The 13,757-nt window shown below is 38.5% G+C and overlaps 1 protein-coding gene across 1 annotated transcript in view; it reads left to right on the top strand.

Annotated features, from left to right (window-relative positions):
• The window catches only part of OCA2 (OCA2 melanosomal transmembrane protein), a 176,489-nt gene that overhangs the window by 94,641 nt on the left and 68,091 nt on the right, over positions 1-13,757 (top strand). Inside the window, exons 18-19 of the mRNA XM_027804503.2 lie at positions 9,119-9,246; positions 13,645-13,704. Coding sequence (XP_027660304.1) covers positions 9,119-9,246; positions 13,645-13,704 — 188 coding nt within the window. The remainder of the gene's footprint in view (positions 1-9,118; positions 9,247-13,644; positions 13,705-13,757) is intronic.

Here is a 13,757-nt window from a genome sequence, read left to right as displayed (position 1 = left end):
CAACTTTGAGACAGATCAGCAGGGTCAATATGTAGAACAGCTTACGCGAGAGTTAGCAGTGTTATAACCAATGACAGAAATCTTAAACTTAGAGATCTTTGACTGGATTATTTAATGCTATAAGCTAAAAAAGAACTGATGTTGCATAAGTCAAATAAATGTAGTCCATGTGGTTTTGTTCTCAACGTGCAGCCTAGGAAGCTGCCTAAGAACTGTAATAAGCTTTCCCCCCCAGCTTTTATCAGGGCCCTGGGACAGAGTATGTGTGTGCATTTGAACTTGTGCTAAGGGGTTTCTTCAGAATGGTGAAAATGTTAAGCTTGAACAACTCCTCCCCAGCTCTGTGATAAAGACCCTGCCTCACAGTATGCAGCAGAACTTCTCAGGTCCAAAAGATTTATCAAAGGTCATGGAGAAGGAGCACACGGCTAAGAAAGGTGTGGGCATCCTGTTAGTCTGAAAGGGGTGTTAACATTGAAGCATCCATAAGGTTCTTATTTTTAAACTTTAAAATGTTATTCTGGAACTTTTTTCTCATCTGCTATTGGTGATAAATAGATTAAACTGTGTTATGCTACTCTTCCATATGATGCTAGAGTTGTACAAATCTGACACTGTTTACAAACAATAGTTATATGTGCAGAAACAAAACCAAACTTGACTTGAAAAAATTACATGTTTGTGCCCATATATATATAGAAAAAGATAATGTGTTCATATTTTGAAAATATTTGTTAATTTTGCAATAGTTAAAATTCATTATAGACCTACTCAGTGTTACCGAGGAGTTATTTTATAAAATGTTTGAAAAAAACAGGTGAATTTAATAAGCTGGTGTATAATTGCTTAGTGCTTAAGAAAATAGAAAATCCTGAGGAGACGGAAAGCTATTAGGCTATAAAAACTGCTGAATGACATAGATTTAAGAAAGCATAGGCTTAACGCCAAAAGCTATGTTAAGTTTAGCACTTCTTATATTTCATATCTTCTGTCACTATATTCTCATTGTAAAAAGTAGACATTTGCTCTTTAATTTGTCACTGTATCTAACACTTATCTCCAGATTATCTATGGTCTGTGGTATTAATCAGTTTTAACTGAGGAGAGCTTGTAGGTATTGACCGCTAAGTAATGGCTCAAATGATACTGAATTATCAGCTGTATTTACAACTGTCACAACTGGAATATTCTTTTCCTTGTCTTTTTTTTTTCTCCCTGTATTTTTTATTTTAATTACTTCAGCTCTGCATTATACTCAATTTTATCCTACATGGTGTATTGTATGCATGTTGCATACCTGTTTCTTGTGCTTTTTTTTACTCCTAAAATGGGTTTTGTCCATCTTCCAAGTTTGCTCTATCATCTGTAACTAACTACTGTTGAGTTGCTGATAAACTTTAAGCCTTTAGTATCATCCCATGCATACCTTTTTAGCTGCAATTACTCATCCTGTGCACTCTTGTCTGTGGCAACTTCTTTCTTCTCTTACTGTTTTCCATTAAAGTTACACTTACGTGGAGCTGTGACACTGCTTTCTGTGACTAAAGTGGTTTCTTTAGTTCCTGACCTGATAATGGTAAACAGATCAACAAATTGTAGCACTTGAGAAGAGTGTCCACCCTAATGTAGTAAGATAGAGTAAGATTAGAGCCATGGGTTTAGGCCATCCTCTTTGAAAATCCTCAGCCCTTTCTGGAGACCCTTCCTGGTCCTTGCAGTTGTGCCTGCAAGGGCTGATCTGCAGCCCTTTTCCCCAGGGGGTATCAGCTACAGCTGTCAGTGGAGTCTGGCATATTTGTCCTCATTTAGTGCTCCTCACCTCCTTCTCTTGCTTCATTCATCTGCTGTTTTCTTTGTACTGGCTTACAATAGTATTGGTTTAAGTTGTTTAGTACTTCTACATTGAGGTCAATAAGAGCACTGCATGCAACTGATCTGCTGGCCTCTGTGTGTGTAGTATGGAGATTTGATTGCACCATGAAGATGCAAATTGTTGCTTTAAAATGAGAATGGACATAACTGTATTTAAGGGATTTAGTACATGTTTGATTCATAATGATGTTGAAAAAAATTCCGGTACAGTGTATATGATTATGAGTTAAAATAAATCTGAAAATTCAGCATTGACTCAGACACAGAAAGTCTGGTCCAGATCTTAGTTATTCCTCCTCCACAGCATAACTCTTTGCTCCTGAAAATAAGAGAAATCTGCTTTCGTGATCCTTGCAGTCTTTATTTCTTTTAGAATAGTTGTAAAAAAATTCTGCCCTTGAAATTGCACTGGCATCTTTACAAACATATCATTAAGCATGGAAAACATTCTCTGTCCTTGCAGCTGTCCATACACTTGATGAGAAAAAAACAAGAACCAGGAACAGTTTTACCTACTAGTGAGCTTTTGCACTTTATTGCTTCCTTCCAGAAAAGTTGACCTTTCCTCTATATTGATATTTGCATTTTTTTCAAATTTTTTTTGGTTCACAAGAGTCAATGAGGCTATGGCAATACAGTGTATTTGTTTGCAGTGACCTTTACTGAGATAACCATAAATTTTTGAGACTTGTGGATTGGTGCAATATGCACAGCTATATAGCTGCCAATGGGTCTTTGCTCTAGATGCAGTGCCTAGCTATAGCAATCTCTAACCAGGGTTTCTTTCTTACAGTGTTCTATCTTGAATGCCAACCTATCTGATCTATGAAATTGCATTTGGAAAATGAATGAAGTTAGCTGTTGACATTGCAATACATTGGTGAATGTGATTCCTGCATTCTGACTTCATGGTATTACAGCTACGCAACAAAGTCTAGCCCATCCTGCCCTAATGCACATGTGCTCATTTGTGATTACAGAGCAGCTAGCCTTCTGCTTCCTTGTTCTATGCTACACTTGTGGTTTTTATTGTTGCAATTGCCTTCTGTCAGCATAAGTTTCTATTTCTCTTGTCTTGTGTGGAGTTATAGTTTCCACCAACTTTTTTCATATTCTTTTAATCCTCTTGTATTGTACCAACCATTCCCTGTTGCAGTACAAGTTGTCCTGGACTGTCACCATCACAATTCTCTCCCCAGTGAGTAGCCTTAAACTGTGGTGGTACAAATAGCTCAGAACAACAGAAAATTATTTCTATGAGCTTAAGTCTATGAAAAGAGACTGCTCAAAGCCCAGCAAGTTGCTTTGTAAGAGGGCAACTTTATAAAGATAATATAAAATGGTGCTTATTGATTGACAGCAAGTATTACTTCTAAACATTAAGCATGATTTCAGAATGTACATTTTCAGGGATGCCTGATAAAATAAAATAAAACAAAACATTACAGAAACAAAAATACAAGACATTTTCATTCACATTTGGAACTACCGATGAAACATATTCTATGAGTAGAGAAAGCACTACTGGAAATACTGGCATACATCATTAGGCTAAATTTTGAGGAGCTGTGGAGTTGAGACTTCTTCTGATTAATCTGTTGGAATTAAGCCCAGTGATGGGCTTTACTTCCTTTATATTCAAGAACATGCTGTGTAAATAATTATTTGAAGGTAAGCACCAAATATGTTTTAGCTGGTAAACCTGCGATGAACATTGTGGGCTAAAAGGGTTTCTGCAGTTCGGAAGAAGTTACTGTGGCCATTTTGACAAATAGACAATTGTTAAGAACACAGAAAAAGAATATAATACTTTTTTTCAGTGGCAAATACCTAGAAAATCGGTGTCCATCCCATTGTTTTCAGATAGGAGTATTATATTTTCATCTGGCAGAAGCTGGTTTAGATGATTTGAAAATACCCTCTGCTTATTTCTCAACCTCTATAAATACGTGACCTGGAATATTGTGTAGCATGAATCTTTCTTGCTGCTATTACACCTCCTTCTTACCCCCTTTTGTCCTACCCACTACTGCTGCCACAAACAGGTTGCTCTCTGCCCTCTGAAGCAGCCCTGTACATACCCAAAGGCTTGCCAGGACCCCTTTAATTTTCTTATCTTTGAGCTAAATATCCTGGATTCTTTAATTTTTTCCTCAAAAGCCAACTTTTCAGACTGTTGATTGTGCTTACTTCTCTGCCTTGGATTTCCCGATGGGTACACATCTTACTTCAAGTATATCTTCTTGGGGCTTCCCAGGGATGAAAAGAGCAGAGGTTGCTTCACAGGGTTTACCATTTATAGTCCTAGTTCTGTATTTCAGTGGGCCATTAGGTTCAGTTGTGATCTGCTGTATTTCTTGAGTCTTTTCTGCAGGACTGTTAGGCACCCAGTTGCTTCTCGCCCCAGATTTGTGCAGTTTTAACTCTTCCTACCTAAATGTAGCACCCTGTGCCTGTCTGTCTTAAAGCAGCATGCTGTTTTGCCCAGGCCAGCATTGACAACGTCCAGTGTTATCCTGGCTTTGTTTTTCAGTGCAAATGTCTCAAGTGCCATTTCAGTTTCCAAAAGAGTGAAATTTCTGTGTACTGTCACTGTTCATAAATACATTATTTCAAATTCTGTGCATGTAAAGTGAACATGCAGTGTTTGCATGTTCACATTGTTGAGAGGAAACATTATATTTTTCAGCTGGTAGTAGGTCAGACAAAATTACTTTCCTAAGGAATACATTTTTTTTTTTTTAATGAAAATTTGAAAGGTCTACAGATTACACAGCAATTTTTTCTTTCATTTCTTTCTCTTTCACCTACTTTCTTCCCACATATTGTAGACTTCTATTTGATTCTATTAGATTGTTTTTGATTTTCAAGTCCTTCTGCTTGATTATTTCAAAATAAGTTGGGGTTTTTTTTGAGTAGGATTGCAATTGGATTCTGCTTATTGTGAGCTATTTGTTGTTCCGAAGGTGGTTTTCCTACTGAGTAAAGCATATTGACAAGCAATGCACTCACACTATTTCGACTGTACTTTTCTTCTAGCCCTAAGCAGAAGACATTGGATTTTTTTCTATGAAGAATGCATTGTAAATTTGCAACATGCGTTTTATAATAAAATTTCATTTTATTTTTCCTAAAATAAATAGAAATTGTCACTGTCTTCAACCGGTACCGTATTAGTGCAGAAATGGAATTTAGATTCAGTTTCTCTCCAAGTTATTTTTCCAGAACGTCTGTTGTGAAACAGGGGCATTGTTTCACTGTTAAAGTCAGTAAAGGAAGTGGTCTGAGGAACTGTAAATGGGCTTTGCTTTCACTATAGTAATGAGAAGTTATTTTTTGAAGTGATTTCTATTTCTTTTCCTCCTGGCTCTCTTTTGTGGCCCAGTAAGCTAGAAAATAAATAAAATAGCAGAGGAGCTGCTCTTTAATGTGTTTTAGTACTTTCAATTCTTCAAAAAGAAAGGAATGCTTCAGATAGAATTCAGGGAAAATGCAAAGCTACCCAAATATACAAACCACCATCATGAACATACTTAGAAAGGTCTTGGAAAAGCCTTAGAAAACCTGCCCACTTAGAAAGGCAGGCTGCCACTAACTTTGTAGTTAATGACAAGGAATTCAGCAGAGAGCAGTTACTCAAGCAGTTGTGGCATACACGAGCTACTGTGGCCTTCAGGCTTCAGAAGAGGACTTTATTCTCATCCAGCTGTGGGGCGTTTGAAGTCAAGTCGTGATACTAAAGGGCATTGCGACTGGATATCTTGCATGAAGTGCCCCAAATTCCTCAAGTGACTTCCTCCTCCCTCTTCTCTTCTCTTCTCTTCTCTTCTCTTCTCTGTGCTCCCTCTGAGTGATGGGTAACTGTATCTCCAGTTTGCAGGCACAGCAAGGAAAGCCAATACACTCTGAGCAGACCATGTGTGTAGACTGAAATAAGCTCTTGTGCAGCCAGAACTGGCAGCTGACACATTTGAGCCTCCAGAGAGCTGTGCTTAATGGGGCACTGCAGGAGGACTCCTCCTTTGCCTCTCCATATGCCCAGGGAACAATATTGTAAGCCTGGGCACTGTCCCTCCGTGCAAAGCTGGATGTGGGGAGCTAATGCACGCTGATAACACTCATAGTACTAAAGAATGCCTGGCTCTGTCCACCTCTTGTGCAATTCAATTATATTTCATTAGCTTTAGCAAATACTTGTTATCTCCATATAGCATGCTCAAGTTGATTTGTTTTCATTGGAGGCAGGAGGGTGGAAATAAAGCCAAGATATTATCACAGGTTGTTCTAGAACTATTGAGAAATCACTATTCTTCACTTTGGTATACTTACATACAAAACGTATGTGGCAAAGTGTAATGTTACTTACATTTGTACAAAACAGCAGTAAAATTCTGCTACTAGGCTCCTGATCTGCACACAATTGCGTCCCCTTGCAATATTGCTCTAACAGGAATTGCTATCATCTTTATTTAAGGTAAAGTTGAGCCCACTGTTCTTTATTGGGATTTGGAGAACAGCCAAGATGACAGTCAGAAGAAAATTAGGCAGTGCATTTCCATAACCCTTTTCTTTGTGTTCTGACCAAATAACTATTTAATTTGCATGGACAGATTTGCTTTGTTTTTGGAAAGACAGTAAATCAACTGTGCCAGCAAAAAGGCTTGGTAGACAGGAACTGATAGTTCTCTCCTCACTTTCTTTTGCTCCTGTGGGAACTCAGGGAGCACTCCTGTCCCTGTGGTTTTTAACTGTTTTTGCAAAGTCTATACACATACAGAGTCTGGTACACAAAAGAAAATTCATATGTTTTCAGTTTATGCCAGAATCCAGCCTTCATCCTAAGAGGTACAGAGTATTGCCACTCTTAGATCTGTCCTGGAGTCTCTTTCCAGTGGGTGGTAAAATGCCATTCTTCACAAGAAAATTTGGGGCTAACTATTCCCACCCTGCTCTCTTTTGCGGTGGTTTTTTTTTTTTTTTTTTTGCTTTCCTTCTCCCTTGCAGTATGATGCTTATGCATGAGCTATTTTTGACCATGCACTCTGATTAGATCACTGTGACAAAAGCAGGGAACAGACTTGCTTAGCTTGCAACATGGCAGTGTTTCTGTCTTTGGAAGTGAGCAGAGCTGGCTGTGAGACGTGGGTTTTGGATCCATTGAGGCACTGAGATCAGATTTTACTCAAAATTTGTATTGGGAACAATGTAGGAGCTGAAGCTACAACTTCTGGGACACAGAATTCCTTTGTTTTTCAGCTCTCTGCTTCACTTTGGCTTTGTTTCCACCTGTATGGTGGTTATTTCTGCTGACAAGCCACTAGGTTTCCTAGTCATTCCTACCTGCTCTCTTACAAGGATTTCCCTGCATCTCCCTGTAGATTAGGTTGGCACCAGGCTAAAGAAAAGTTTCTTGCAAACTGCTTATCAAGGAAAGAGCAAAACTAGGGTCATCAGCAATTGTGGAAGCTTTTCAGAAGGATCATGGGGGGAGAGCTGGGGAACGAAGAAGTTGTTTGTAGTGCTGGAAAAAGTGGTTTCAGCAAAGCAGAAAGGACAGAAGTCAGGTTAGGAACATCAAGAGTAGAGATGAGCTGGGGAGAAGATGGCACCTGGAGATGCTTGAAAGAACAGAAATAGGTCATCAGCTGAAGAGTTGACGTTACTGAGAGCATTTTGGTTTTGGAGCCAAACAGTGCAAGACATATGATTTCACTGCTGCGCAAATTCCGCAGCAGTAAATAAATGCACTCAAAGCATGAAAGCTGGAGCTAGTGTCAAGCTGGCTGGTTTAGCTCCCCTTACAAAGCACACCAGCTGGAGTAACTCACTGAGTTGCAAGATTTTCAGCAGATGTTCCTTACTGATCACTGTTAACATGAAATATTCTCATTTAAAGAGTGCAGTATGTCACTGAAAGCTCCTAAAATATACTTGACAGAACAAAATGTGTTGTTCAATTAGGGGTTACTTATGTGACACTCTACAGGATTTTTCAGAGAAAATAGTTAATGTTTACAGATTAGTGAACAGTAAGAACCATTGGTGCCTTTATTTTTTTTATATTTAAGTAGGATTTAAATGGAATATATGTTAATTTTAAACTGTTGGATATTTCTGAATCTCTGTCTTCTTTTAACTTAATGGAAAAACACATGCATAAGCTGGAAGTTGAATGACCTAAAATTTTATGAATCAATCTTGTGTCTCTGAATTTTCTTACAACTGTTGAAGGTTTTTGGAAAGGGCTCATTTTACTCATCTATCTACTTTGTAGCAGGGGCCTATTCTTTCTGAGTCACAGTTGGTATTTGATTATAGGTTTGTGGCTTAGAAGTTGTTTGCCATCAAAGATTGTTATTTGTCTTTCTTCCTTGCTTTTTCTGCAAATCCGTGAATCCATCACATCCTGGCTGTGTATATATGAAATAAGATGAGGTGTATAAAATAGCGACAAAATAGAAAAAACTTGAAAAAGTGGAAGGCTTTATTTCCGTGCTATTAAAAAAAAACACTTAAATTATGTACCTTAGTTTTTCGTACTGAAAAAAAAAATCATCTATTATCTAGGAAAAAAATAGAGAAGGTAGGAAGAGGAGCATCATTCTGAGCCAAACCCCACCCAAACCTGTTTTGTTTCATATCTGAAATCCCATTCTGTTGTTTAAGATAAATACGCCAGAGGAATCAAACAGCTCCAGCAAGCATTTTAACTGGGAAAGCAAGCCTTGCTCAGACAGGAGATTCACTAATTACGTTCTCTGGCTGATTGTGCATTTGACTTGCAATCAGTTTCCTAAGTATGTGCCTTAAAACACACCAGGATATATAGAGGGATCCTGTCCAGAAAGAGCTTGTTTTGCTGTTTAAAGTCAGTTCCTCTTCTGTTTTGAAGAGATTTTCCTTTCCTCTGTTCATCTCCTAGAGCAGGCAGCCGGTGAGTCCTTAAGGCCCTGGGGCTGCAGGACCCTCCAGCCTACCTCCTAAACACCTAAAGGCTTCTCTGTGATTCAAACCATTGATTACTGGGAGTAACCCAAATGTGCCTTATTTGCCTTTTTTCCTTTTCTGTTTAATTTTAATTTGAAGGCAGAGACCATTAATTCTGTGGTATCTGTGAACTTTCCCTGTTACAGTCAGAGAAAAAGTGTGGCAAAAATCTTTGGAAATGGCAGTGCTGGAACTTTTATGATGGTGGCGCATCACAAGTCTGTGAATTGTAAAGTGCTGTTCTCTCTTTCTCATGCAGGCTGGATTGCCATGTTGGGAGCCATTTGGCTGCTAGTGTTAGCAGACATCCATGATTTTGAGATGATACTGAACAGAGTTGAGTGGGCAACCCTCCTTTTTTTTGCAGCACTCTTTGTTCTCATGGAGGTAAGATTCTCTGATTTCTAAAGCCTGAAGAGTTACAACTGACTTCAAATACAAATTATGTTCCTGGGAAGAGGCGTCCTGCAGATTCAGTCTTGCTGGAATATTGTAGATCAAGTGTAGTTGTGGTAGTACAGAAAGAAACTGCAGAATGGTGGAAGCTGGCTGGACCTCTTTGATATTTAGTTTTTCAATGTAAGATTGGTCTCTTGCTCCTTGTGCTGCATTTGCTGAATATGTCTGATACAACCATTTTCGTATGAGTGGAATTTTAGTTTCCAGGTTTGGTAGTGGTCTATGTGTGCAGATAGTTGATATGTAATTATGTGTTTGTTTTGCAGTTATTTAGAAAAATGATAGGAGAAATAAAAGAACAAGAATAAACCAGAGTTGAAAAATGTTCCTAATGCTGTCTGCTACATGCTGGCTACCAAATGGCCTAAGAGGTTACATGGGAGTATGTTTTGAAAGGATAATATCACTGAATTTCAGTTTTCATTTGTCATTTGAAAAGTTTCAGTACCTGAAATGTCTGATATCCTGCTGTATAGTTTCTTTGTGTTTGTCTGCTTGACTATTAGGAACAGTCCAGCTGTGTTTGTGTCCCATGGCATTTACTGTTTGATGTTTTTGTATAGCCGGAGAGGATTTATTTTTAACCCTAACGTTTGATGATTCCTTGTATGAATACTCACATTTACTTGTCAATTAGTTTTCTAGAATGATAAATATTTTTCAGCTGTTAATTGTTGGGTTTAAATGATGTAAAAATATTGTAGAAATATGACTGACAAGCCCCAAGTGACCGCTGGCACTGCCATGGCTAGTGAATTGTCTGAGTGAGCAGCCTGGGGAAAGCCTGTAATAACAAATTTGCTAACACAGCCTCCTTCTTCCCCCTCCCTCTTAGTAATTGCAAAGAGCCCAAGAATTTGTAAATTGGGATCTATTAAAATAAAAATCACCAACAGTAAAAGGGACAAAATCTGAAGCAAATACAAACAGCAAATTGCCAAACTGGAAGTCAAAATCTGGTAACCTCTGAGAAGATAAATGGAAACTCTGATTATCATTAGGAGGCTTGTTTGTGAACTACTAGATCTAAAATTCATCAGGAAATGTTGATTTATTGTACACCCATTAGTACAGGCAATTTTTAGCTCTCTATGTTACGAGGTTCTATATGTCCTTGCATTTTCTAGCTCTTACAGGGAACCCTTTTGAACCCATGTTTATTTTGTCTGCTGCTGCTGTAATAGTTTATTAGTTGCATTCCCTGATGTGTTTATTGTTTTAGCTTGGATTGAATGGTTTTGATTTGAGTGCTGCGTGACTGCACAATAACATAGTAAAACACACAGGAAGTTATTTGCCATTTACTGCCAGACTTTGGATACGAGTTGTAATTCACTGAACTTCATTTTTATGGTTTCTTGGGTCACCAGTGAATAGTTTGCTAATGAAAGAATATTTTTCCTGGCTCTCTAGAATAACAGCAGTTTAAGGTCATCAAAAAACCTTGTAAAGATAATCACAAAAAAAGTGAGAGACATTAAATTCTTCCCCATAAATGAATAAGAGAGATGTTCTAAATATCATCACAGCTAATTTTGATCTGAATCTATTACCCTTTGGATTAACAGGAGATGACAGTCCTTGCCAAGGCTTTTTTCTTTCCTTTAGGTTAACAATGCCAAGAAGAAACAAGTCAAAACAAAGATATGCATTGAAGTAAAAGAAATCTTTCCATGTTCTAGGCATTCAGCAGTTGTCAGCTCATATTCTTCACCCTTGGTGATCCTTCATCTTGGATGGTTCCCAGTCTGAAGCTATTTACTACTGCTAAAAATGTTTCCTTTCCTATTACAAGGCACATTTAAAAGCCTGTGTGGGATTTCAGCTACAAGTAATTTTGGAAAATGTGATTTGAATTCCAGAGCCAAGGGGGAACTCCTGGAGGTTCTGCCTTTGGATGCTCATTAGTCCAGTCTGGTAGATCTTTTGCAGTGAAAAAATTGGAAATCTTTTGGACCTCTCTTGTTTTCTGTTGTGTTCTTTGAGTAATTTGTCTTTACGGTTTTTTAGTCCTAATTCACAAGTGGCTGTTACAGGCTACAAAATCTTTCTGCTTCTTCTGTCTCTGTGACATAAGTTTCTGTCTCTCAGGGATACAGTATTTTGTTCACTCTTACAGTCAAAATTGAAATTTTACCTTAATCCCTTTAGGCAGAGTTTATTTACAACAGCCATAATGACATAGTGTCCATAAGAGGGTTTAATGCACATTTTTGTGCATAAATTCAACTTTGACCTAAAACTGCACGTGATTTTTTCTGCAGTAAAACTCTATTTTGAGCTGTCAGACAGGAGCTAGTATGCTTGAAGAGACCAATTAGTACAGTTATACTTATTCCTCTTAGAAGACACAGGAAGATCCAGGAAACTCTCTGCAGTTTACACCCAGGGGAGGCTGGTGACAGGGTGTTAACTGATGACTTTCACTTAGGTGCTTGCAGGCAGTTGGCCTGGATATTGTAGAGACATCCTAAAGTTGGTTATGTGATTAGTACTGTCATCATCTCTAAGGTGATGGGCTACGTAGAGACTGCCTGTCTTGCAGGAGCAAGGGAGCAATGTGCATGTCCTTCACTCCCTTCCCTCCTTCCCAGACATCTCTTTTGTAGTTCCATGTCTGGATTTCAGAACAAATTTTTAGTGTTACTGAAAAGTAATATGTTCTGTTAATAGATAATTAAGTAATAAGGCATCGATGTTAACTGAGTGTAACTCTGGGCTCTAACTGCTGACAACTATGTGTTAAAAAAGTTTATTTTTGAGGTGTGAACACAAAGCAGTTGCAGAAAAAGATGTACCTTTCATTAAGAATATTGTGTTTACACACATTTAAAAAGTCACTGTCATAACCTTTGAGTTGCTAAAGCAACACAGATAGCTTAGAACAAAAATGGTAAGTTAAAATTGCCAACAAGAATTAATTTCTTAGGAAACTTTCTCCTAGGAAGTTAAACTAATGAAAAAGTGTTGGGTTTTGTTTTGTTTTGTTGTTGTTATTCTTTTAATGGAAGGAGTATCTGTATTTAAAAGTCTCATTACTTGCTTCCTGCTTGCCTTGTCATTAAATGTAGATATACCTTTTCTTGTGCAATACATTGTTAAAAGGAAATATAGTTTCCGGGCCAAATTTATTATGTGGTGATACCCAAACCACAAACGTTCAGCTGCTGCCTGAATGAGCTGCAGGTACAGGAATAGCTGGTCTGAATGACAGCATCTTTGTCACTCTGACATTACCGTGTGTTGCACCACACCACTTGGTGCCTATTAGGACCTTTGTCCATCTCTGTCATGGAATTTGGCAGTGTGTGAGTTCAATGGTTTTTTTCCCACTGATGTCTTGGAAAGGCTCTGCCTGACTGCCAGGTGTGTGGCTTATATTTCTGCAGCTCTGTGTGGGAATGGAGTCAGTAAGTGAGGCATCGCAGCTGAATGATTCTTTGTCATGGCAGAAAAAAAAAGAAAGAATGCCAACCAGCTTGGTCCAGGCTGAGCCAAAAATGATGTGATTTTCTGCCCCGAAAAATTGAAAAGTCACAAAACAGATATATCTTATTCAACCTGAAAACAGTACTTTGTTCTGGACGCTTGTAAGAGAAGAAAGCAAAACCAAAGTGAATTAAAGGCTAGCCCTCAGGAGTTAAAATCATGCCTTTACCTTGTGGTTTGAGGAAATCATTCTTCTGGGGTGTGAAGGTCAGCTTGTGTTCTGTCTGCCCAAGGAGAGATCAGAGCCATCACCACTAGGCTGGAGTTCTCCTATGTCTTTTCATCCATGGTAGTAACCACAGTTGTATGGGATGCTATCTAAGTATCCTGTACAAATGGAATGGCTCTCACAGGGAGGACAGAGCACTCTGGTCCAGGCTGTTCCTGGGTCCAGTGCTTACCGGGCTTGCCTCCTCAGTTCAGGTGCCTGACTTGGGCATTGGAGAGCTAGTTTTCCTGCCTTTCAGGTGCTGCTGCCTCTATGCCAGCTTCCATTCACCCAAGATGTTTGGTCTGATTTTAGCAGATGGGTACTGTTAGTTTTTTATGGGTCTGAGAAAGCTGTTTAACAGAAACACATATTTTGTTTTCCTATTTCTTCATCTGAGACTGAGCACAAGACTGTTTCCATCCAACTTTTTAAACACATGATATACTTTATCTATATTGTGTTTTGGGGGAAGTTGGATTAATAGACAACAGTTGTGTTCAGGTATTCAGAAAACACGTATCCACTGAAGAATGCCATTTTAAACCTCAGCCTACCAGTCACTCCTGTACAACCAACCCACTTCTGCAAATACAGCTACCAATTTCTGCCATGTCTTTTTCTTTTAGGCTTTGGCTCATCTGCACTTAATAGACTATATAGGAGAGCAGACAGCTTTGTTAATAAAGGTATGCTTAAAATATTTACAGGTAAGGAAAATAGTTTTACTCCAGTAGAATAA

Source organism: Falco cherrug, chromosome 2 (genome assembly GCF_023634085.1).
Source record: "Falco cherrug isolate bFalChe1 chromosome 2, bFalChe1.pri, whole genome shotgun sequence".
Taxonomy (NCBI): domain Eukaryota; kingdom Metazoa; phylum Chordata; class Aves; order Falconiformes; family Falconidae; genus Falco; species Falco cherrug.
Note: the sequence above shows the minus strand (reverse complement) of the source record. Positions and strands in the feature narration are given on the sequence as shown.